This window comes from Aythya fuligula, chromosome 4 (genome assembly GCF_009819795.1).
Source record: "Aythya fuligula isolate bAytFul2 chromosome 4, bAytFul2.pri, whole genome shotgun sequence".
Taxonomy (NCBI): Eukaryota; Metazoa; Chordata; class Aves; order Anseriformes; family Anatidae; genus Aythya; species Aythya fuligula.
The window spans coordinates 32,684,782-32,708,440 of NC_045562.1; the positions used below are offsets into that span (position 1 = coordinate 32,684,782).

Here is a 23,659-nt window from a genome sequence, read left to right on the forward strand (position 1 = left end):
CCTCTCCTTTGTCCGTCTATCTTTATGGACAAAGTATTTTATTCTTTCTGGTTTTAACTAAATCTGTACAGAAATAAGGAATTCGTGACCTTGCATAACAAACGCTCAGACAAATCCCACTGAACGGCACCGAATCACATGTTTCCATTTCTCTAGAAACTCAGATGTCAGAAGCAAGGAAGGTAACTCTTGTAAGAAGTACAATAAAAACCAACCAAAGGACAAGACAGGGCTATTCACTGCAGCCAGTTAATGCATATCCCCAGCTACGCGATACAAATCTGAGCTCTGTCTACCCACTTGGCAATGTTCAGCTTCTGGGATAGGAACATATTTGTCAATTCCTCATTACGTGGGTAGGTGGGATAACCCACGCAACGCGACAACAGACAAGTACAGACCAGGTATAAATTAGGCTGCAAGAACATGCTATAATTAGGACACTTATCTTTGAGAAACGAAGTTAGGGAGTCATAAACTCAGACAATGTTTGTTTTTTTTAAGCACATCACGGTTAATCTGCTCCCTAAATAACCCTCAGTGTTCACAGTGAAAAACAGGTTATTTCAAGGCAGCTAGCCTGCACAATAAATTTGAAACTTCCTTAACTGGAAAAAACCTGAACTAGCTGATTCTTTTTTCAGCTACATATCGGCTCCCTGAATAAAACCATCAAATCACACCAAGCAAAGTACGTTGGTCTCCCCATCCCAACTTGTTCATAGCAATGCGTTGCTATCCTCAACACTCTTGTACTGTCTCATTCACACGGTGAATCATGTACATAGTAAGTACGTGTGGGGGACAGCCTGCAAAAATTTTAAAAAGGCTTTACTACATAATGCCATGAGCATTACAGACAGTTCAAGATCACGTATATACACATCTCAAAGCCTGGAGCCATGAACTGGAATTCTGAAAAGCTGTGACACCTTCACGAAGTGTCCTGTTGAATTGTCCACTGTTTTAAGCAGGAAGAAGAGAAGAGCATTTCCAAACACAGTAAGGACAAGAAGGTGAATAGGAGCAGGCAGGATTTATGAAGGGGCAATCATGCCCTCTACAACAAGATGCCTGGCTCGCAGATAAATGCAGAGCAGTTGATATCTATCTTGCACAGTTTTTGACACTGTCTCTTGCATGGTTTTTGACACTGCCTTTTGCACAATATCCTCACAGACGAAATGATGAAGTGAGGTGGATTGAAAACCAGTGGCAGTGCTGGGCTCAAAAGCTTGTGATCAGTAATGCAAAGTACAGCTCAATGCCCGTGAGGAGGGGGCTACGCTGAGGCCAGGGCAGTTTAATATCATCATTAATGACCTAGATGATGAGATGAAGTGTACCCTCAAGCAAGTTTGTAGACATGAAGAAGTGGGAAGTGCAGCTGACAGACTGGATGGCTGTGCTGCCATTCAGAGGGACCCTGACATACAGGTCCTTGGGGACAAAGACTGGCCACGTGCAAGCCGTGCATTCTTAGAGCAAAGATGAACTCCAGGCTGCATTTCCAGCAGGTTGGTGGGGGGCATCCTTTCCCTTTACTCAGCACTGCTAAGATGTGCTGGGCCACCCAGGACATGGTGGAGTATGTCCAGCAAAGGACCACAAAGATGAATGTGCTGTGAGAGCATCTGATGTATGAGGAGAGGCAGAGAGAGCTGGGACTACTCAGCTGGGAGAACAGAAGGCTCGGCAGGATCCTATCAGTGTGTGAGAATACCTGCTGGGAAGGAGCAAAGGTAACAGAACTCTTCTTGGTGGTGCCTGGTGAAAGAATACGAAGCTACGGGGCAATAAATGAAACCCAGGAAATTCCAAATTGACATCAGGAAAAGAAAAAAAAAAAGGCAAAGAAACAACTAGTGCACTTCTCCGAGCAACTTGCTCTAGCTGATCCTGCTTGAGTGAGAGGTTAAGGCAGGATGACATCCACGGGTGCCTGCCAGCCTCAGCTATGTTGCAGTTCTGGACAGAAACAGGAGAAGGAGAGACTGGCCAGCATGATCAAGGCTCAGCTTCAATCCAAAAGCGAGCAACCCTCCTCATGCCAGACATTTTGTTCATATCAAAATACCTCAGCTGATAAGTCAAACTAATGTTGCTGTTGCTCCACGAGGGATTAAAAGATAACAAGGTTATTAGCTACACAATTTATTGAATATTGCTTGCACGGTTGTTTGGCTGATTTTATTTTATATACTTGAATAATCTAAATTAGATTTGGTGATCAGACAGGAAGTCATATTAATGTGATTTGTTGATGTGGCTGTTGTTGTTTTACACAGAAATCAAATTCTATCACAATGAGAACACAGAATATTGAAGATTTCTTTCCTAGATGTCTGCATTCTCGACTGGAGCTGTCTTTTCAAAACAACAAATTCACGTCTGCGTCTCTCTGCAAAGCAATTTTGAACTCAAAACATCTACTCCTTGAGGGAAAATTGGAGTAGAATACGTAGAGAACAGATCTGAAGTAGTGCCAACAGAGCCAAAAGCTCCTCTCTCTTCTGAATTCTGCATTAAGCTAGAACCATGGGTACCAGACTAGATGTGGGATGCTAGGGCCTGCATGCCATACAAAGTCCGGACTCGCTTCCTTCCACGTCTGTCACCAACAGGTATCAGAAGCAGCTGTTCCATACCAATTAAATTCTGCTAATAAGATTTCCATGAAGAGAGATTTATAGAACATGTACTAATAATTAGCATCTCTTCTTTATCCTTCCCCAGATCTGTCTTCCAAGTCAGGTTTTTATACCATGCTCCTGTATACATGCCAGAAGGAATCCAAGCAACCCACACCGATAAACAACTGGATAAAAAAAAATAATCAAGATGCATGTAGTATTATTCAACGAAAGTAATGAAGTACTTCTGCTTTAAAACCACCATGATGCCTCTGTCCTTTCTCTCATTTTGGCCCTTCCCATATTTCACCTTTGTGTTATTAAGGAGAGAAAAACAAAATTTCCATTACAACACTGGAAATGTCCCCAAATGGATGATACTTGCTTACTCCTCAACACAGCATGAACTTTTAGAACAACCGCTAGAAATCACTGTAGCATATGAAAGAGCTGTTACAGCATAATTATCTATCTTAGCCCAGAGGCATCTGTCCCAAAAGCAAAGATGTAAAATATTTATTTTCCGTTAAATTTATGTGGCACAACACAAAGACTGAAGAGGTCAAAGGTACCTCCCTTTGTTTCCTTTTGCTACAGATTTTGGTCTCATATATGTGAGAACCTTGTGTCAAATCCACTAGATGGTGCAATACATCTTCTCCGTTAAGTGTGTTTGGAGTTTAAATATATCAAATATTTATTTTTTAATGAGAAGTCAAACTTAATGCTCATCAAGGTAAGGTTTATTAATGGAAGAAAAAGGATGCAAGAGAATTTAAGAGCTCAGGAAAGACCTGGGATTGAAGCTTATGTGTGTTAGCAGCCAACACCTCCATTTTCAAGAGAAGTATGATTTCACCCAATTTCAGAATATATAAATGCGGTTCAATAAAATTTCTATCACATGAAGAAGCTAATCTGAACAGCATGCTTTAAAGGATTTAAATAGCATCTATAAAGAAATAATCAAGCCAATAGGAGGTTCGGAGTTATATTGACCAATACAAATAGCATTCATCTGCATGGTAGTATTCAAGAACCCTAAAATTTGTCTTGAGCACGTCAGAGGTTAAAAACAGTACCTACTAAAACTAGAGTCCCATGGCTACCTTCTGACATCTCACTTGTTATCTGTAATGTTGACCTAAAGCTAGCTCCTGTTTCACTTTTGATTGCACTTCCCAGTGTTTGTACTGGATTAAGTCAAGAAATTTCTACAAAACAGAAAAAAGAAATCCTGTTGGGTAAGGGGGTGAACTATCTGAATGACAGATTACAAACTTGATCTGGATCGCAGCCGAATTTTATTTCAGCCCCTGCCAAATTCTCAAATGTTTGTGTTCTGCTGAATCGCTGAAGATTCTACACTGCTTATTACTTTCTTGGTAAGTGACTGCTTACCACAAGGAATTGTGTGTACTGCCAAGACAAGTCCTACACTAGGAAGTAGGAGATGGTGTTTCACTGGCCTCTCAGAAATGGAACAGGTGCACAGCTTTCTGCTTGGCAGGCTTAGTAAAAATTAGTAAAACTTTTTAAAGTTATTTATTAGTCCTCTCCTGGCAATTTTTGGTAGATATCCAAAAAAAAAATCTTAGTTTTTATTCTCATCATTTCCTGCTTTTTCTCCTCACACAAGATGTTCTTTTTTGGGAAAATGACTGTTAATTGACATATTCTGCAGGACATGTAGTTTCCTGCAGTCCAAAATAAAAAAAAAAAAAAAAAAGAAAATCAGTAATTCACCAACATCAGTGAAATATTTTGCACTAAAACTCAAAGATTTTTTTTTCTTTGACGTAACATAAATTGCACCCTAGCACATTAGAAAATTGACATAAAATTCGATTTCTTCTCCACTTTATGAAAATAATTCTACCAACTGTGGTAAGGAAACACTACCAACTTAGCTAAAGTTGGGGGAATATTTATTGACCAAACATTTTCCTTTTCAACATTTGGAATTTGGGCATTTTCCTTTTGGAAAAATATTCATTTGGAAAAAAAATCCCTCATGGCAATGTCCGTCATGATGAAATGCTGTCTGAACGGTCACTGCTTTTTGATGGTATGTCAGCCTAGTGCAACAAAAAGGTTTTGGTTCTCCATTTCACTTCACAATTTTAAACATTTTCATAAATATCCTCATTTTACTTAACAATCTGCATGGAGTAAAGAGGAATTATGGAAAGAAAAGGTGGGAAGTCAGCCTAGAACTCACTACTGTTAGCTATGTTCACTCAGCTATGTTCAGTATCATCTTCACAGAGAGATCATCCATAATGTCTTTGCCTCATTCAAGCCACACTCGCATTCACCACTGACCTTATGGAGCGCAGGAGCCATTACTGGCACCAAAAATCCATTGTAAATGTAATTCACAAGCTGGTTACGAATCAAAGGATGTGCGACCTAAGGGGAAGGGAGGTGAGCAAAGACAGAACAGTTCCAGTGAGATTTCAAACAAGACAAGGAAGATACTACTACTGCCCACTACCAAAAAAACTTCACATTTAAAAAGCCATGTTCATTTGTCCTTCTAGCATTTTCTACGATATGGATTCTTAAAGATTGTGTGTTCCTCAAACACAAACTGTGTTTAATTACGGTAAGCCTGCCAACAGTGGGAGAACAGGGCTTTTCAATCTCCGCGTGTGTTGACAAAGATGAATGGATGGACAGCAAAGCGTGCATGCCCATGCATCAAGGAAGACTTGAGATTCTAAATTTAGCTCCTGCAACCTTCTCAGGGTCACTTGAAGGTGGACTTGCCATCATTAAATTGTCCTCTTACAACAAGAAAAAGCAGAACGACTGTTTTCCTGTGTTTTAAGAGTAGGTAAACCAAAGCGTTCTCTAGGCTGTGGCACAAGAACATTCAGTTCACATGCTCTTCCCCCAACCACTGGGGAAAAAAAAAAGAAAAAGAAACAGAACAAATAAAACGAAAAACAGCATACGTTATTTATAAAATAGGTTATTAACTTTTAAAAAATTGAACTGCTATTGGAAGCCAAAAATCTACTTTTATAATGATGCATTCACTATTTTCCACAAAATAAAACATATTACCAATTAATGCATTTAAAATAAATTTAATAAGAGCAAAAAAAATATCCCTTCAGAAGCACTCCAGGTTAATATATTCTGTTTGAAGTTTAAATACAAACTTGAATGTCACAGCCTACATGCAGCCACAAATACATTCTCCTACTTGCAATTCTTCCCAAAATTCCTATAATTTATAACCCTCACTTTGAAAAGGGGAAGAAAAATGGTTACCCTTCTTCATGCTGTGATCCAGGGAAAAAGTAGTAAGTGGCAAGAGGTCTTGGCTACACTGTCCTTTATTAATCTCTGGCAAAGTTTTTCAGTCAGCACAGAACGAGCCACAGCACAAAAACCATTCTATGCATTAAGCAAAAATTCCTGCTGTAACTGAGTTTTCTTCTGCGCATTGCTGAAGATAGACTATGAAGACACAATCAGGCAGCACTCAGAAACTGCTCTTTTGTGCATGTCAACTTAAGATCTTTAATAATTTTCAGTTTATTTGAAAAGCAGTTTTTAAATTACATATTCTTAATTCGTCTGCAGCAACTTTTGCATGGACTCTAAAAAAGGTATCAAATATTATCTCCTACAAATGTAGATCTCCTGCATACAAACACCACTTGGACAGATGTTAAAAAACCTTTTATACTGCATTTAAAGAATGACAGCTACTATTATTCTCACTTGTTCAATGCTTTAATAGTCGATCGGTTGCTTTACTGTATTTTGCACGCATCTCACTACAACTTATTTTTTATTTAACAGGAAATGTTATTTTCAATCCTATTCAGTGCATTTCTTTAAGTAACACATACCTACAGCCCGTGTAGAATTTATATCCTATGTTAATAAAATATTGGGCAAGTGCTCTGTAGGGTCCTCTGTCCTTAAAAAACAATACAAAATAGATTTTTCTGGATCAAAGCCAGAAAAAAATCAAGAAGCAATTATTAGGAACAGAGTATGTATTCTAAACAGGCCAATCTGAAATTAATAATTTAAATGCAGTGGTCACTGAAAGGCAAAACAAACTAAACAGACTATTTTCTTGTGTACACTGTTATAAGAGCTTAAACAAAAACAGAGTGTTTTTTAACACAAATACATAAATAGTACTCTCCCCCCCACGTAAAGGCATTCAATTTACTTTTAATATCAACAGTAGCATTAAAATGCAATAAACTTTTTTTTTTTTAAAAATAAAGAAAATACTCCCAATTTTGTGATGAAATATCAAGAAGCAGCACAATTATACCGAATTTATTACAAACATCTGTCATCTGAAAAACAAAAACATATTAATTCATCCTTACAACTGGAACAACCAGCACAAAGCCTTCACTTTATAAGCAACTTATTTAGTGTAACGTACAAGTCCATGCCATCAATAAGGGAAACTAAACTCCATCATGCAAAAACTTTTGCAGAATATATAAAACTATTGCTTCAAGAGAATAGGACAGCTCTACTCCATTACCTGTATCACAGCATTGCAAAATTCAAGAGAATTCATGAATTGCACAAGGGCTGGTGACAACAGCCAGTCATCTTTCAGTAGACAGTGCCACTCTTCCCCTTTTTCTTCCAACTTTGTAGGCAAAGACGAATAGAGGCCACTTAGTCCTGTTGCCAGCACCTGTATTTCAAAAACAGCAGAGAAATAAGTTAAGTTTCTAAATGTTCATCTGCTTGAACGCACAACAAATCATTTCTCTTGCTAGTTTTAGTAACTCAAGAGACTGTTATGATTAATTCAGTTTCCTTTGGAAGAGTTCTGTGGCAGAAAAACATGAGTATTTTCAAGAGCCTTCTACATATTATCCTTCTTACAAGAACTGGTAATTATGAGAAAGTGATGTGAAAAAGCAGATCGTCTTGTATTCTTTATCAGAATTTATATATTTTTTTAAATGCCTGTAAAATTATTTTACACTCTCCTTCATTTATCCTCCAGAAGAAGCCACCATTGTCATATCTCCATAGCCTGTCAGATGCAGATGGTTTGAATGTTACTTCCATATGCCTATATAAAATTATTTCACCAGGAAATAGAAAAAACTAGAAATGGAGGGGGAAGTGTCCCCATCAACAAAAATGAAGTACAGTCTCACTCTGGCCACAGATACGTGTTGACTTCTATTCGTAGAAATGGGTATTCAGTTGAATCCAAGTCATAAGAAGAATTTTTTAACTGTTAATAATTTCTTTTTTCCTTCGTATTTACTTGGAAAAGGGAAGGGAAGGGAAGGGAAGAAAAGGGAAATAACTTACTGTATAGACGTTTCCAGTGCTATTAAGGCTTACGGGTGATCTATGTAGAATATTATCACAGAAGCGCAAAAATGTAGTTTTAGTTACAATTTTAAAAGCGTATTTCCCCAAAAAAAAACTTTTTAAGTGTTACTGAATATATCAAGAGCATTGGGAGTTCAGGACCAAACTTTTAATTATTAACATTATTTGAAGCTGGAAATTTTTATTTTACAATTCTCATCCTTCTGACATGATTTTCTACAACTTTAGGGCACTTTTTAAGATGATGTTCATTTTAATGGGATCATTAAGACTCAGCCTGATGGAAACCTTTTCAGTTTTCATTCAGTGAACTCTTAGAGGAATTTGTCTGTCTAGAAATGGCTACTTGGTGTCCACAGGGCTAGACAATCAAAGTCCAGGTGAAAGACAACTGTTTTCTCCATTAGAAAACAAACACTTGACAATGTGCAGGTCAACAACCCAAGGGTTCATGGAAGGGGACGGAGGTGTTGATGACATGCAAGTGTAACCAATTACAACTGTTAACATATCCAGCTGGGCAAAGGCTGTCTTTCTGAATGCTTTCCATTTCTAAAAAATCACAAAGCTTTGAAGACGAGCTTATTCTGGTACATATAATTAAGCCAAATACCATGAAAAAGATAATACTGTGGGAAACTCTGCTTTGGCATGCTAAGCTACTTTTTCACACATAAATATACATATATATATATATATATATATATGTACACACATATATACAGACACACACACATACATAAAACCAACAATAAAAAGTTGCAGGAAATACTAACAAATCCAAGAAGCTAAACTATGGAGCAAAGCTTTATTTGTACAATCACATTCTTTTATAACAAGGAAGTTTTTTCCTTTCTCTTGGTAGAAGAGCTCAAAGTAAGAAGTTGGGAAGATTTCACTAGACCTATTAAAATATTTCCAGTAATCCCCTCCATACTCGTACTCACAAACCCAGGCTTCAGACAATTGTAGAAAGAAAAAAAAAAATCTGAAAAAGAGAATTTAAATTTCTTTTGTGTGACAATCTCCTAATTAATGCATGCTTGATTTTCCATTGTCTGCTTAAAATTTAATTGCTATTTATAAGCACACACCCTCTCAGTAAGCAAAGCAATTTGATTTTCAGAACTGAGCACTATCCTCATTTCTCCTTGATATGGAAGTTTAGTTCTGAAGTGCATGAAAACGACCTTGAGCAAAACACGCTGTTCACTGCTACAAGGAGCAGAGAACTCCCAATCATTCAATGTCTCAAAACGGGGCACTCTTTAGCTTGTCCAACTTACTGGAGTAACAAGTGACAGATGTAGCTGTTAAAATGTGAAGCGTTTAGAAAGCTCTTATTTTTTCTATGAGGTACAACACAAATAGCTCTATGTGAAACCATGTTTCTAAAGCACTGAGAAACAGAGTAGCCATTAGAAGCAAATTTACTCTGATTTAAATAAAATATTTTTTTTTTATATAAAAGTATGTGGTAAAAATACAACTACCATTTGAAATTACTAACAGAACTCTTCACATGTTATAAGCAGGCGTATTAAATAATGTACACAGTCCACATTATGGAGTTTTAATCAGCAAGATCACAATCATCAATGAAAAAAATATTCTAGAAGGAAGGAAATGAATGAGTTCACATCCTGGGAGAGAAAGATTGGTTTCTTTTTTTTTGTTTTGTTTTACCTTAAACAGTCACTGTCCTTCTAGATTTCTTCTAACAATTGTTATGGCAGCCCTACATGCTCATCAACTCTTAGAAACACCTCCAAAGTTTTATTTTTCACCACTGAGTCACGAGGCTCTCTGCAAACCAATGATTGATATGCTTTGTCTTGACTCAGAGAAAGGCACTGACTGTCTATGAGATTTGTAAATCTCGTATTTGGTTAAATCATGTGTTGTCAATATATAAACAATTGCTATCTGGCCATCTTATTTTCACATTGAAGTTCCTTCCCTTTAATAATTCCTCATTCCTCCCACATCCATTGTCCTATCTCTGTGCGGTCTCAACTTTTCAAGTGCATTGGAGTCATAATACCTTCTTTTATACCTAACTCTCCTGAGTTGCGGGGTATTTACAAATACAATGTTTCGCGGAGAAGCTTTGAGATGCTACCCCACTCAAAATTCCATAGAAACATTGTTTTCCTGTTATGCAGTGAACAGACAATACCTTAAATCACGAAGTTACAGAAGCTGCAGGTTAAAACATTGTAAAAATTACTTGACCAAAGATACAGGAAAACCTTTGTAAAAATCAGAAATCTTTGCCTAAATAGCTTGTCTTCACATTCTATGTCAAAAACACTTGTTTATGAGATGTTCTCACTCCAGCCTGTCCCCTTCCTTCTTTATAGGTTACTCACCCACAGCTTTGAATACTATGGACAGTTTAGTTTTAAAAAGCTGCTAAACAAAGTGAGCTCAAAAAATAATATGGAGAAAGCCTTCAGGTACACTTTGGCACAGATTTGGACATATGAAGCAGAAGAGGTTTATGGTCAGGTCTCGGCCCAGGTCATGTCTATGCTATGCAGTGAGGCATGGTACAGAAAATCCTACGTGCTATCAATGAATTTAGCCAAGTAACCAGAGACAGCATCATCACAGTGCCACTCAAACGCAACTCAGATCAGCAAAGGGCTGTGCCACCTGTTTTGCAGTGCAGATGTAGCCTCAGTGACCCTGATTTTAGTGATATGCAGCAATGCCACTGATGTCTACAGAGCATCTTCTTTCACCAGAACAGAACCTGGTCCTTGAGCTCATCACACTCAAATTCAAGAAAGACTCTGTGCTAGTGAGCTAATTCTATGGCACTGCATTAAAATTTTATTATAAACTTAGGCCAGTCTCATTACTGTTCAGAAAAGTCTGATTTTAGCACATTTGACAAGAGGCCATCCTAATTAGAATGATTGTCAGTCATGGCTCCCCGCTGTTCGAAGGTTAATATAGTTGGCTTTTATCTTCAGTGTAAAAAGGATTTTTTTTTAATTAATTGGAAGATGTAATTATGGAAGTTATAGCATAGAGCCAATAATGGCATCGGTCTCAGGGACAATTTAAGAACCAAGTTCGTATTTTTTAGCAGCATCTATTAAATAAGGTCAACTGGAGTCTCTCAGCACAAGACATTTGATGCAACATTTACAACTGACAAAGGATACCATTTACAAGTTCTGCTTTGGAACTTCTAGGCTTGCTCCAGACTACAAACCTGGCTCTGCCTTACCTGTCAAAGGGTACAGCAGTCTGAGGGGAAACAGAGACCTATGGCTGGAATAGCTGTCACGTGCAAATGTTTGGGTTGAAGGTATGTTAGTGTAAAGGCACTGTAAAGCACTACGCTTTAGTAGCTATGAAAGGTTCCCATCCATTTAATTTTTTATGGCATTTATTAAACTAAAAATGCAAGCCACACAGAAGATAAAAGAATTGAGCCAGAAACTGGCACAGAAGAGCATCTTCTCTCCACAGTGATACTAGGTTTTAAAGCTGTTGCAGATCTCAAATTAATTTTTGTGATAAGGCATGAAGCAAGTGCAATAGCGCAATGCTGTTTGTTAAATTAGCTTATTTACTTGTTTAATAGCAAAGATTTTCCATTTGTGTAATACAGCTGATTTGTCAGCTCTAACAATGCAACATTACTACCAAGTTTTGTAACAGACTACAACATAGCACGATGGTGTTATGGTTGAGACAGCCACCAAAATGTGCAGATCGCTGACAAAGAGCAAGTCGCCCACTTTAGCTTCCATCAGTTTCCTAAATCGACTCACTGAGTGACTGCAGGAAAAAAACACACACACACACACACTTGTGCTGGTCCAAAGGAGGGGAAGTGCAGTAGTATAAAAAGCAGCAGCAAGACTGCATTTGGGAGTAGGGCCAGCTTGAACAGCATTATAATTTGTAAAACAGCTGTTGGCAGAAACAAAAAAGTATGTTAAAACACATCTTTACCAAAAAGGACAGAACAAGATGAGCAGAACACAAGTGCAATGCCTAGCTTAACATTGAAGACTGAGCAAAAGAGGAACAACTTACTGGGCAAAAATAGGTGTTCTCTGCTATGTGGTTTGCAACAACATTGTTTTCTGCAGACAGGGACATTATGAAGAGCAGTGCATCACGAGCCTGTTGGCCCACCGTTCCTTCTCGATGGATGAAGGGAATCAGAAGGGAAAATATGAGGAAATTGGCAGCTCCTTGGTCCTCGCTGGTGTGGAAAAACAGTTCTAGAATGGAGGGATCTTTGGCTATTATAGAGCAGAGCTGGTTCAGGAGGACAACCAATTCTGTTTCCACTGTTGGAGTGGCTGTTCCTGAGCAGGAGCTCAGCAACATCATCAAAGGCTTCAAGATGGGCTTGTGATGTAGCAAAGGCTGATGAGACTGGGTTACTAGCATTTCATACATTTTGAGTTGTTCAATTTTTGTCTCATCAGTGAACTCTCGCCGTAGGCTCCAAAGAAAAAGCTTCTCCATTATGTTTTCTGAGACCACAAACTCTAGAATGGGCCCCATTGAGGCGTCCTTTGCTTGCTCCTCAATTAGTAAGAAAAGCATGTGTTCCACGTAATTCTGAACAGTGCTGGCTTCATCAGGTGAAATTGCCCCATACTTTGCCTGAGTATTCTTCAAGGGATCATGCTTCTCTAAGATTTTTAGAACCTAAAAAGAAACAAGAACAGGTAAATTGTTTTCAGTGTATGTTTCAAAATATGCACTTACCTATGAGGAAAAAAAAAAATCAGGATTTGTAAAACAAGAAGCCCAAACCCTTTTTATGCTTTTAAGATTTGTCTGTCAAGAATCTTCTAGATGTAAAAGTCTCACATTTGGCATGCAAGAGGCTAAAAGTTAATTCTTTTGTTCACCTTTATAGGCACCTGAATTTGCCACTTCTCTTACTGCAGAAAACTTTAGGTTCTCTGAAGCATGGCTAAAGCAGGTTCCTTTAGCCTTTGGAAACTGAGTTTCAATGATGTTTGCGGTCAGCTTCTTAGTCACAAAGGACTGAAATCAAAGGGCTGGCTCTTCACACAGAGTAACCATGTTCAGGAGCATCAATATCATGAGGTGACTTGCAGTTGTGAGAGAGGCAAAAGTCCAAGAAGTCCACATAGTTGATCTCTCCATGCCACATCATATAAAATACAAATGGCCGCTTATGCCCATGTACTCCTGGCAACGTTCAACACAGATTTAGGATTGAGTAATAACTGCAATCCCAGCACTTAAATGCCCTGGATTAAATTCTGTTCTGCATGCGATCAGTGAAGCTCATTGTCTGTGGAACAACCACCATATTTAGTCCTTTTGTGGAGGATAATTGCTGCAAAACCAAAAATTCAGCAGGTCCTCCCCTAACACAACAGCATCACCACAGTTCAATGACAGAAGGTGGCTCCTGAAAGACGGCTCTTCCAACACTGGAAATATCTCAGAAACACCACTGCCCTTTCCTGACTTGCTTCTAAAGATAGCAGAAGCAGCAAAAGCAGAAGCACAGAAATCAATTTTACATAAAATGTTATTTATATTACTGTAGCAAATAAGATCTTCTATCATGTTGTTCAGAGCAAAACATCTTTGCCTACAAACAGTAAAAATCCTGATAACAAGCAAACAATTTTTAGAATCAGTGCATAATCTTTATCTGTCCATAATAAACAACCCTGCATACAGCTTGGCTCCCATACATCTAATGCTTTACAGAAAATAGGCAACTCTTAACTAGGAGAAGGAAAGGAAACACAGAAGTTTGTAATAGGGTACAAGTCCCAGTGAATCATTAGAAAAGACAAGTAGAAGATCTAGACCTCCTATAAGATATTGCAATGTCATACTACTTCCCTTTCAGATATAAGTCTGGGGTTTGAATTGTGATTAGTTAAGCCTAGCCATACCTTAAAACATCAATTACCTTTGTGTTTTAAAATGTTTAAACATAGTAGATGAAGTTGTTCCTCAGCAATTCAGGATTACCCCCAAAAGCAAGACTGAAGCAAATTCATTTTAATGCAATCTTCTTCAAATCAATAAAACTCAATAGCATTACCTGTGCCCAGTGTGTTCTAAACACTATCATGCATGTTTCTGGGTCAACACCTTGCAGGCTCAGACCCTGCCGTTTTTTTCTGATACTGGTTCCAGAGGACATTATAAGTTTTCCAAAGGTCAACCATCTAGGCCATGCTGGATCTCCTTTGAAAATCCCGTACTTAGTAAAAGATGTCCAAGCATCGCAGAGAGATCAATATCCTGTTTTGAGCTCCGGTATCCACAGAATTCTGTTTAAGGAAAAATAACACAAAACACATCTGTACACCAATTTATATATATACATGCGCACACACACACAGAACATACTTATAGATATCACTAAAGCATTTATTTTATTTTAATTCAGCTGGAGGATGGAATTTTTTAAAACATGTTATATGTGACCACCATCTTAAACTTCTCATCATAAGAGTTTTTAAGCCTCAAACGTATTTTTTAAGATCAGTGATTGAATTAAGGTGCTACTCAAATACAACAAGCTCATGCAATAAACACTGTATGCATACTTTATTACATTTTTATTTTTTTCTGTATGTTTTTGCCTTCTGATCATGTCTCTCTTCAGGGTAGCTTAATAACTGTAGCATAGACTGTACAAATAAAAAAGTACAGGTTCTTTATATATTTTTAAAAACAGTATTCCCATGAATAGATATAATCGTGAATACTTCATTTTTTCTGTCAGAAAACATATCAGTTGGAAATACCTGTAGCATACCGTATGCAGGTAGAAAGATGCACTTGTATCAACACCAAAGGACAATAACCAAAACCAAAGGACATAAAAAAATATAAAACCAAACCACCCTCATGTATTCACCGTCAAATAAATTGAGATGTCGTATTAGAGGACTATAAGACCAAACACTGGCACTTTCTTTTCATCCATTATTTAATATCCTAGATATCTGAGTATCAAAGTAGTTGCACACCTGCAGGGAAACGTTAAAATGAAACAAAGACAGATATCTTACAGATATTTGGGAGGCTTAAGAGAACATAGTATTCCCTCAAGCGTCAATATCTAAGTTACACAGTTCCCCTCTTTTTTGCTCCTCCATCAACTTTAATTTTTTATTCTTCTTTTGCAAACAGACTCTGCTATTAATTTTGAGCCACTGCAAAACAAAAACAACAACAAAAAAACAACACAGTTAAGGAAGACAACAAATGCACTACAGGTTCCTACAGCTTGTGTACAACATAGAAGACTTTTATGCATTTTGAAATGCTTCTTTCTCCAGTCTTCATTAGGATCCCAAGAATCCTGGATATTCCTTGGCTTAGTCAAATACATTAGGAGATTTTTCTGCCACAGCCTATATAGCAATTCGTTGCTAGTGCAGTAGATATTTCCCTGCATGTATCTTAGAAGATAAAAATCTTTCTCTACAGTGGACATCTCTGCTCCCTGCAGGTATGCTCTGCTTATATTCTTGAAATTGTTAGCAGAAAAAAACATACCGACAGTCAAAAAAGTAACAGCAAATTTTTGCTGCATTCAGAATGTCCAAAAAAAGACCAGGCTACACCACTAAGATTTTTGAGACAAACAAAAAACAAACAGAAGTTGATCAGGCAGTCTTAATACCCCCTTGTTCCCATGTATATTCTCTATGTTTGAGATTCAACAAGATTCAATTGCATATAAGGGTCTTCCCTCCCACCCCCACCCCTTGCTCCTTATACTACTTGAAATACACATTATGCATTTCCTAAACACTGCTGTACAACACAATTAACACGAGCTATTTTCTCTTTTGCAGATAAAACATGCCTCACATGGAAAGGCCAGCATGAACCTGGGACAGTTTATCCATTTGGGTAACAACACTGCTTCCTAAACAATACCGGCACCCCATTACCTCCTGTATGTTCAATGCACACAAACGTGGTGACCTTTACTAGCAGCTCAACACATCTACAGAACAAACCAAAAACATGCCGAGAAAACACTTACAAAAAGCCTGCTGCAAGTAGCTTTCCTAATACCACACCCAACAATCCCAATAAATATTTATTTGAGCTTCTTTGGAGCACCTGTTCACTTCATGCCCGTTCCCCCTTGGCCAGCCCTCTCCTCCAAACACAAACCTTCCTATTTGTGTAGCAGCTGAGCAGACTCCTCTGGGCAGAAGTGCCCTTCACCGCACAGCCCCAATTCACCCTTCAAGCAGATCTGTCCTGTGCATGAAATGAAGCAAGCAGCTTTGGAAAACTTAATGTGATTGTGTAATTAAAGATGGTATCATAAGGTGCAGCAAGAGAAGTTAATTAACAAAGCAGAGGCAAGTTCATTTCTGGAATTTACTAGTTTTGAGTTGTTTGACTTTACAACTTGGAGATTGTTTCTGTAGAGTTTGCACTTGTTGAAGAATTTAAACAGAAGAAACTGCTATTACATACCCATCTCGATATCACATGACAGATTACCGTCGTTACAATTGCGACAGTAGAATCAGAAACTTCAGGTCAGCCTCCACTATTTAATCTAGCAAACAACTGTAAGGGAGATCATGGCTTTCTTCAAGACTGCCAATAAAAATCAAAGGCTGGTGACGTAAGACACTTGAGATACATGCAAAGCTCTAGGATGTATTATACACGGGCAATCTAAAACCTGTTACCTTCACTTCTCATCCAACCTGTTCTAATTCTCTGTCCTCCCCAACCTTCACGGCTCTTCCTTCTCATGCATCATGCCTAACCAGCCTCACCCTCCACTCCCCAAGTTCCCAGCAGCATGCATTCCCTCCCCATCAGACCCTCCTATAAAACAAGAGGGAAAGACACTTTTACTACTTCTATCTTGTAGCTATCAAAACATGGGTTTGGAGGGTAGAGGTGCCATACTCGCACTTTGATCATCACAGACTCCTGCAGTGTTGCTCCACTTCTCTGCAGCTGTGCAGGAGTGGCTCAGCACAGATGTACAGAAAAAAGGACATCCAAGTGCTCACCGGCAGTGAGGCGCTATTTTATGGTGCATCTCTCACCACACATTCAAAACACAACAACATACCAAGAGATCCAACAACACAGCCAGTTACATTTGTGTGTGCAGATCAAAAATTCATTTTCTACTAAAGACCTACTTCATGGCTAACATTTATGAAAGAATTTATAACCACCTCTGTGTTCTTACACAGTGAAGTCCTGCCTCTGTTAAAAGCTTACTGCCGAAGCAGATCACCTCTGCTGTCTGTGCTTGTAGTATGGGCATCTAGAAAATCCTGTACTACCAACCATGGGAGACTTTTAGGAAGGTTCCCCTCTATTTTTAGGAAGGTTTAGGAAGGTTTCCCTGAGTTGCTGTTGCATGCAGCTTGCCCAATCCATTTACGAGATGTGTTTTATTACCTGCACAAATGCTACCCCATTGCTAGATGAAGATCTTTAGTAGTACACAAGTGACAAACACCATAAAACAGCAAGTTCACCTCCTGCATTTATGCATTCTAACAAAAACCTGCCCGTACCAGTAGATTGCACATACATATGTCACAAGACTGAAGCCATTTAAATCTTTAATAACAAAGAATCATGAAAAAGATCATTCATCCCTTGGTGATGAATAGCAACCTCTCAGACATTAAAACTCAATCAGAACCGGTTTATTTTGAATGCTCACTCCTACCGCACAAAGTCATTATAAACATATTGTATGAAGCACGGAATGAAGCGCAAAACTACCAAATCCAAATTACTAGCTGAAAACAAATCAACTTGTCTGCAGCAAATGGTAAGCTGACCATGGCTAAGTTGGCCTGCATCCAGCTCAGCTATCGGATCCGAAATTTAAGAGTGGTGAGAGAATACAGACCTTCCCCTCACAGCAGCAAATACTACGGCCTTTTAATTATCTCTAATTTAAAAGTAACTAGACAGCAGCAAGCAAGACTGCAATGTGCAGTAACATTTCTAAAATCAAATCAATTGTCTTAAGGAAGCAAATATTTCCAGTCTGGAAAGTATCTTGGGATATCGGGATTTCTTTAGTAAGACAAAACACTGATAGATTGTATAGGCTTCAAAGACTTCAGAGTCAGTAATGCTGCTTCAGAAAGCATATACAGCTTTTTGACAAGCGGTCACAGAATAGATCCTAAAAACAGTGTACTATTTGAAAAAGGAAGACAATTATATTGGAAGAGATGTTATCTTCTAAGATACACATCTACCGAAAGTTAGTATGCTCATTACAGCGGCACTAGAAAGAATATGTTCACCGTATTTGTGGCAAGTAGCTTTTTCCACTGGATTTTCTTGATTATTTTGCAAGGCTGAATGACAAATAATCTGACAAGACAAATAATCTGATTATACTAAATGCAAATTTGGGAAAATGAATTAATTTATAAAACACCAATCATGGAAGAAAGGGCAGAAATTAACTCAGTCACCACTACAGACAAAAATATTTTAATCAGTTTAGGGTTGAAATACTACAATAATTTAGCTTTTCCTCTCCACTAAATCCTAGTCAAGGCATTACTCCATCAATTAACAGACCTGACGAGTGGAAATACACCTCTCCTGCAGTCCATCCGAAATGCAACTTCCAAAAACCATTGCTCAGTTTAATATTTTCACCGTGCTGTACAATAACAAAACCTTCTTAGCAGGTAAATCTTTCCATAATTCAAGCATATCCTACCAAACAGTCAGTTAACATTATTAAGAGGCAAAGTCCACTTACATATGCATTCTAGAGCTATTGTAATTGCCTAAACTGACAAGACTTTTGTCTCTACTCTTTATTCTCCTACACAAGGTTCCCACACCTACAGCCAAAGTTTTATGTACATAACAATCCCAATGTGGAATGGGAAGCGCATCACACACGAGGAAATGAGTTTCACACAGACAAGTGAAATTCCCCTAAGATCTTGCTATATTTTTTGAGTAATTGAACAAAATTGCATCATTTCAAAAGCTTTTGATGGGTTTATATCAAATACCTTTCAATGGGGGCTTATTTAGTTTGTTGGGTTTTCTTTTTTTCTGCAAATACAGTTAACTGTTACGTATACAAACGGGATGTAAACAAGCACCTATGTGCTCCCTGAGCAGCAGCAGAGAAAATTGTACAATCACAAACCTAGATCTGTAACCACGTCTGTGGAATCTGAGAAAAGCAAATGAGGATGGAAGGAAAAGAGCAGAAATCTTTAGCACAACCTAACTGATTTGCCTTTTTTTTTAAAAAAAAAAAAAAAAGAAAAAAAAAAAAAAAGCAGCAGTCATAACTACACTGAGTAGCTTTAGATTAACGATGAGACTGAGACCTAACTGTTGGACTTGCAGAGGATACTTGCTTTCAGTTTTCCTTCAGAAGCCTGTAAATCATCAACCCTTTTCCCACAGCTGATTATATGGCTGAACTCCCTAATCAACAGAAGTACTTATTTCATTGCCAAGTACACTGGAGGAACAGCCCAGCTGAGAATCATCCCTTGTCAAGCCCACTCCCACCAGAACATCTCTTCAGAAGTTTCACTTTTGAATTTAAAAAAGTAGCACAGAAGTTTGCAGGATCGGGGCGTACCAGGTAATGCACACCATACAGACAAAAAATGTGCAGCCTAACATAGCAAGGCAATATAGACTCAGAATATGCTGCAAGGCTCCCCTGTTTAATCTTCAAAGTTGTCTTCTGTTGAAACCCTATGCTGGTGTGTTCTCCAACAGTTCTCGAGTGCATCTGTACTGCTGGTACCGGATTCTGCACGCTTTTGTCCTGCTGGCCAAAGCTGCCCATCCCTGTCAATCCGGAGACAATAGAGAGCTGGATAAGAAGCCTTAATGGAAGTGAAAGAAACAGCAAATACCACAACATTTTCATGGATCAGTGTGGCATAAAGGAGCTTGAAATTAGACAACTTCAAAGAAGCAGAGGGAAATTATATGGTTTTAAGCATAGCTATACAATCACTTTTCTGCAGTCTCTGATAAGTGGATGAGGGAGAGCAGGCGAAAAATGAGTGGCAAATTTTAGCAAGCCTCAACTTAGTTCCAGCTTAAAAGAGACCTTGTTCAAGGTTTGTTTATTTTTGATCAAAAAGAAGGCTTTCTGCATAAGTTTGTCAGCTTTTCTTTAGGGACTATGATCCGGGAGAGGGTGTAAATTTTATTAACGAGAGTATTTCAAAGGAAAACAGTCGCTGCATTATAGGATTCATCCTGCTTGTGCTAAGTTTTGCTACAGAAAAGCTTATGACGAGGAGTCACATCCTCTGCCTTAATGGTCCTATACATTCAGTACCAGAAGGCAGAAAGATTACAGCTTGCTCACTGGAGAACTGGAACCAGGGTGGGTAACTGGGAGAACAGTGGTTAAAAGCCACTGCACTGGAGAGTTCTCAAGTTCTGTGCTTAATTAAGTCCTACTCGCAAAAGTTCTACTAGCAAGAAAACTACATTAACAATTTAACACTTTACACCACATTTTTTTAACACATTAAACTATATTAGCAGTTAGCTTCCTCCTTCATTTTAGTTCCATGTTTTGATGCTGCAGTCCGCTAGTTGTCTTGTCCTTTGTCTACCTCAAGCAAACACTTCACATTTAGTCAGCTTTCTTCTGCTTGCCTTTGCTACCCAGTACCTGCAAAGATGCTGTGCCTCGCGTGGGTGGGTGGGAGATGTTTTACACTTAAGCAGGTAGCTTTATCAAAGCTCAGCAGAGAAGAAGTCACCACAAATTGTGAAGCAATGCAGTTAATCGAAGTATCACTCTGTTCTCATCAAGCACAATTTAATCCAACCCACAAACATGAAAGCGTGCCTTGTGACTTGTGCCCACCGAGACCACAATAACAAGATGTATCTCATGACAGAAACTACGCTGAGTGTGGTTTATAAGGAGATGAAAACCTTACTGTCACATTTACGGTCAGCCTGCTGCAGTTAAAAACGCAATTCATCTTTTCTGAAATCTCTGGAGACGTACACTACTCACACATTTATTGGGGTGTCACACCAGCTCAGATAACTAGCTGGGGTCCCACTAACCTCTTCATGTCCTGTGTGTTAGTTGTTAGGGGATCCGGTTTATGGCCTTAAATAAATACATGGGTCTCCAGACACAGGAATGAGCCATTTCCCCAGAGCAAGCACAGCAGCAGTGCCTGCCCCAGCTCAGCCGTGCTGCAGTGGCACAGCGTGCACGTAAAGGACAAGCAATGGGATGGACTCACACTGGTAGCCTGTGTGCTGGGGCACAGGCTCTGCCAAATCCCGAGACCGCAGCAATTTCTGCTGCAGGGATTGGAGGGGTTGGCCAAAATGAATGAACAGAGAGGCCAGTTAGGCAGTATGGTCCAAAATGCATTGATGCTTTAGGCTAACATTACACATAGTGGGTCTAGGAAAGTGCACAAGTAACCAACAAAGACAATTCATCAAAGGGCACATTACCAGCCAGAGAAATGGCAGCGACTGCTCAAGGGAACTGTAATTAAACAAAGCAGAATACCTGTCAGAGACCTTGACCTCCTCGAGGAGGGCTCTATTTACCTGATACACCACGGGGCACATTCAGCCACCACATTCATTTGTACACAGGCAATTTTCCTGGAACTCAAGAGCACAGCATGACTGAAGCTACTCTTGCAAAGACCCGGGAGGGACGAGCTATACATTCATATCCCTAGGTCATAAATCTGAAGCTAAGGAAGGGCTGGGGTTGCGAGGAAATAAGGTTGCAAATCTAGTGGTGTGATTTGCTTCTTTTAAAGAGCGATAAGGAACATAAATCTGCTTCTCTGTTATGTTTGAGCTCCCCCACATTTGGCTTACTACAGAAATGAAGCAATTCAGTAATAATTAGTGGTTAAAAACACAGATTATGGTGGCTAAAAATGCGAGAATAAAATGGTAGCTGAGGTTATCAACATTCAAAATACCTATCTCTATTTTCTCCTTTGACAATAGCACTCAGTCACCACGTGACTGAGCTATCTTGTCGGCTACTTGCAGACAACAGCTACAAAAGGGGGATTGGAACCTGAATTTAAAACTGAAAAAACAGCATCTCAGAAAAGTTTGTTTCCACCTACATACTGAAGAAAGTAGATGTCATTGAAATTGATTCAAAGGCTTTAACTCCACTGGTTCATTCCCGAATCACCACCAAAACTGCTGATCCAAGGAAAGGATGTTTCCAGAGAGAACCAAGTCATTAACATGTCTGATGGCCACAGACAGAAGTGTTTGCTGTTGTACTGTGAGAGACAGGCACTGCAAGCAAAACAAAACTCAGTTTACAACTGTGTGCAATGAATATGCTTTCCTATCAGATTTCAGAGGGAAAGAGAACAACCCCAAAGGGCAAAAGACATGTCACTGAAAGAGAGCTACTTTGCATTCCTTGATTCATAGAGGAACTGCACAGATCAGCTGCTGCATCCACACTTTTTTTTTTTGACATCATTGAAGTGAATTATTTGGAAAAAACAGTTGTTGCCAACCTCCTCACCTCTACTGGGAATTTGCAGGGCTTTATTTCAAGATTTATCACCATCCAGGAGTGGGAGGGAGCAGCACATCAGAAAACAGACATTTAACAAAACCAACTTTATGTTCTGGTTATGCTAGTGGAAGAGAGACATCAAAGTGATCCAACTCAACCTGTAACATCAATTTTGCTTTCCAAGATAATTCTGACATCTGTGTGACATGTTAAATCATACAAACTTGGCCCCAGCTCACTCATATTTTGGGACAACACAAGCTTCTTGAAGTTGTGATGATGAAGTGAACAGACCCCGGAACCTTGTTTTCCTTTTTGAAAGTTTTGGGTTCTGTTCTTTCTTTCTAAGAAAGGTAAAATAAAGTGTCTACAGCTAAAAGTACAAAATAAATTCATAGGAAATAATTAAGTTGCATATCTGGAAAAGCTTCCTGACAGGAAGATAAATGAGGCTAGCTCAACAGTGGAAGGCTCCATGCTCTGAAGATTTAACACTGTTTTCAGAACACTCACGTAGAGAATAGGAAATACAATCTTCCTGAGAGAACAATGCTCTAGAAAACAGTTATCAACATACACATAATTACCGTATGCAGATTACAGAAAACAAGATTAAGTTATATATTTTATGGCTACAAGAGCAATATGTAAACAGTTTTTCAAGCGCTTTGTATAACATGTCAAACTATTCATTATAACAAGCATAAGTCATCCAAGACTAATGTTCTTGACTCTACAAACTGACAGTAAAGATGACATGTAAGCTTTCAGCACTAACCCACAATACAATGCAGATCCACATATTCTAAACTTTCCCCATATTTCATAACAAAGAAGCCATAAATATTTCTTCTCTCCAAACTCTCAGATGATTCTGCAGATTCTAAATACAGTTCAGGCTCAAGAATCAGTAAAAAAGAAAAAAAGCATTAAAAGATTACCCTGATTACTTGATCAATAAACCAACTGGCCTCCCCAGAGGTTTGTTACGAAGTTTCCACTGAGAAAAGAACCTGCACTTTGTAACTGGAATTCTCTCTCATTCACATGCACGTGTTACTTCTCTTTTACCCGCCTCTCTCAAATTAAAAGCCCAGGAATAGGCCAAAATATCCCATTAAAT

General features: G+C 38.6%; 1 protein-coding gene across 4 annotated transcripts in view; it reads right to left on the reverse strand.

The window, feature by feature from the left end:
* Positions 1 to 23,659, reverse strand: part of FAM160A1 (family with sequence similarity 160 member A1) — an 86,209-nt gene that overhangs the window by 23,040 nt on the left and 39,510 nt on the right. For all 4 annotated transcript variants that reach the window (XM_032187520.1, XM_032187518.1, XM_032187519.1 and 1 more), the window contains 4 exons: positions 14,059 to 14,290; positions 12,042 to 12,668; positions 7,165 to 7,323; positions 4,959 to 5,045 (listed from right to left, as the gene is read on the reverse strand). In XM_032187520.1, the coding sequence (XP_032043411.1) occupies positions 4,959 to 5,045; positions 7,165 to 7,323; positions 12,042 to 12,668; positions 14,059 to 14,160 (975 nt within the window). In that variant the 5' untranslated portion in view covers positions 14,161 to 14,290. The remainder of the gene's footprint in view (positions 1 to 4,958; positions 5,046 to 7,164; positions 7,324 to 12,041; positions 12,669 to 14,058; positions 14,291 to 23,659) is intronic.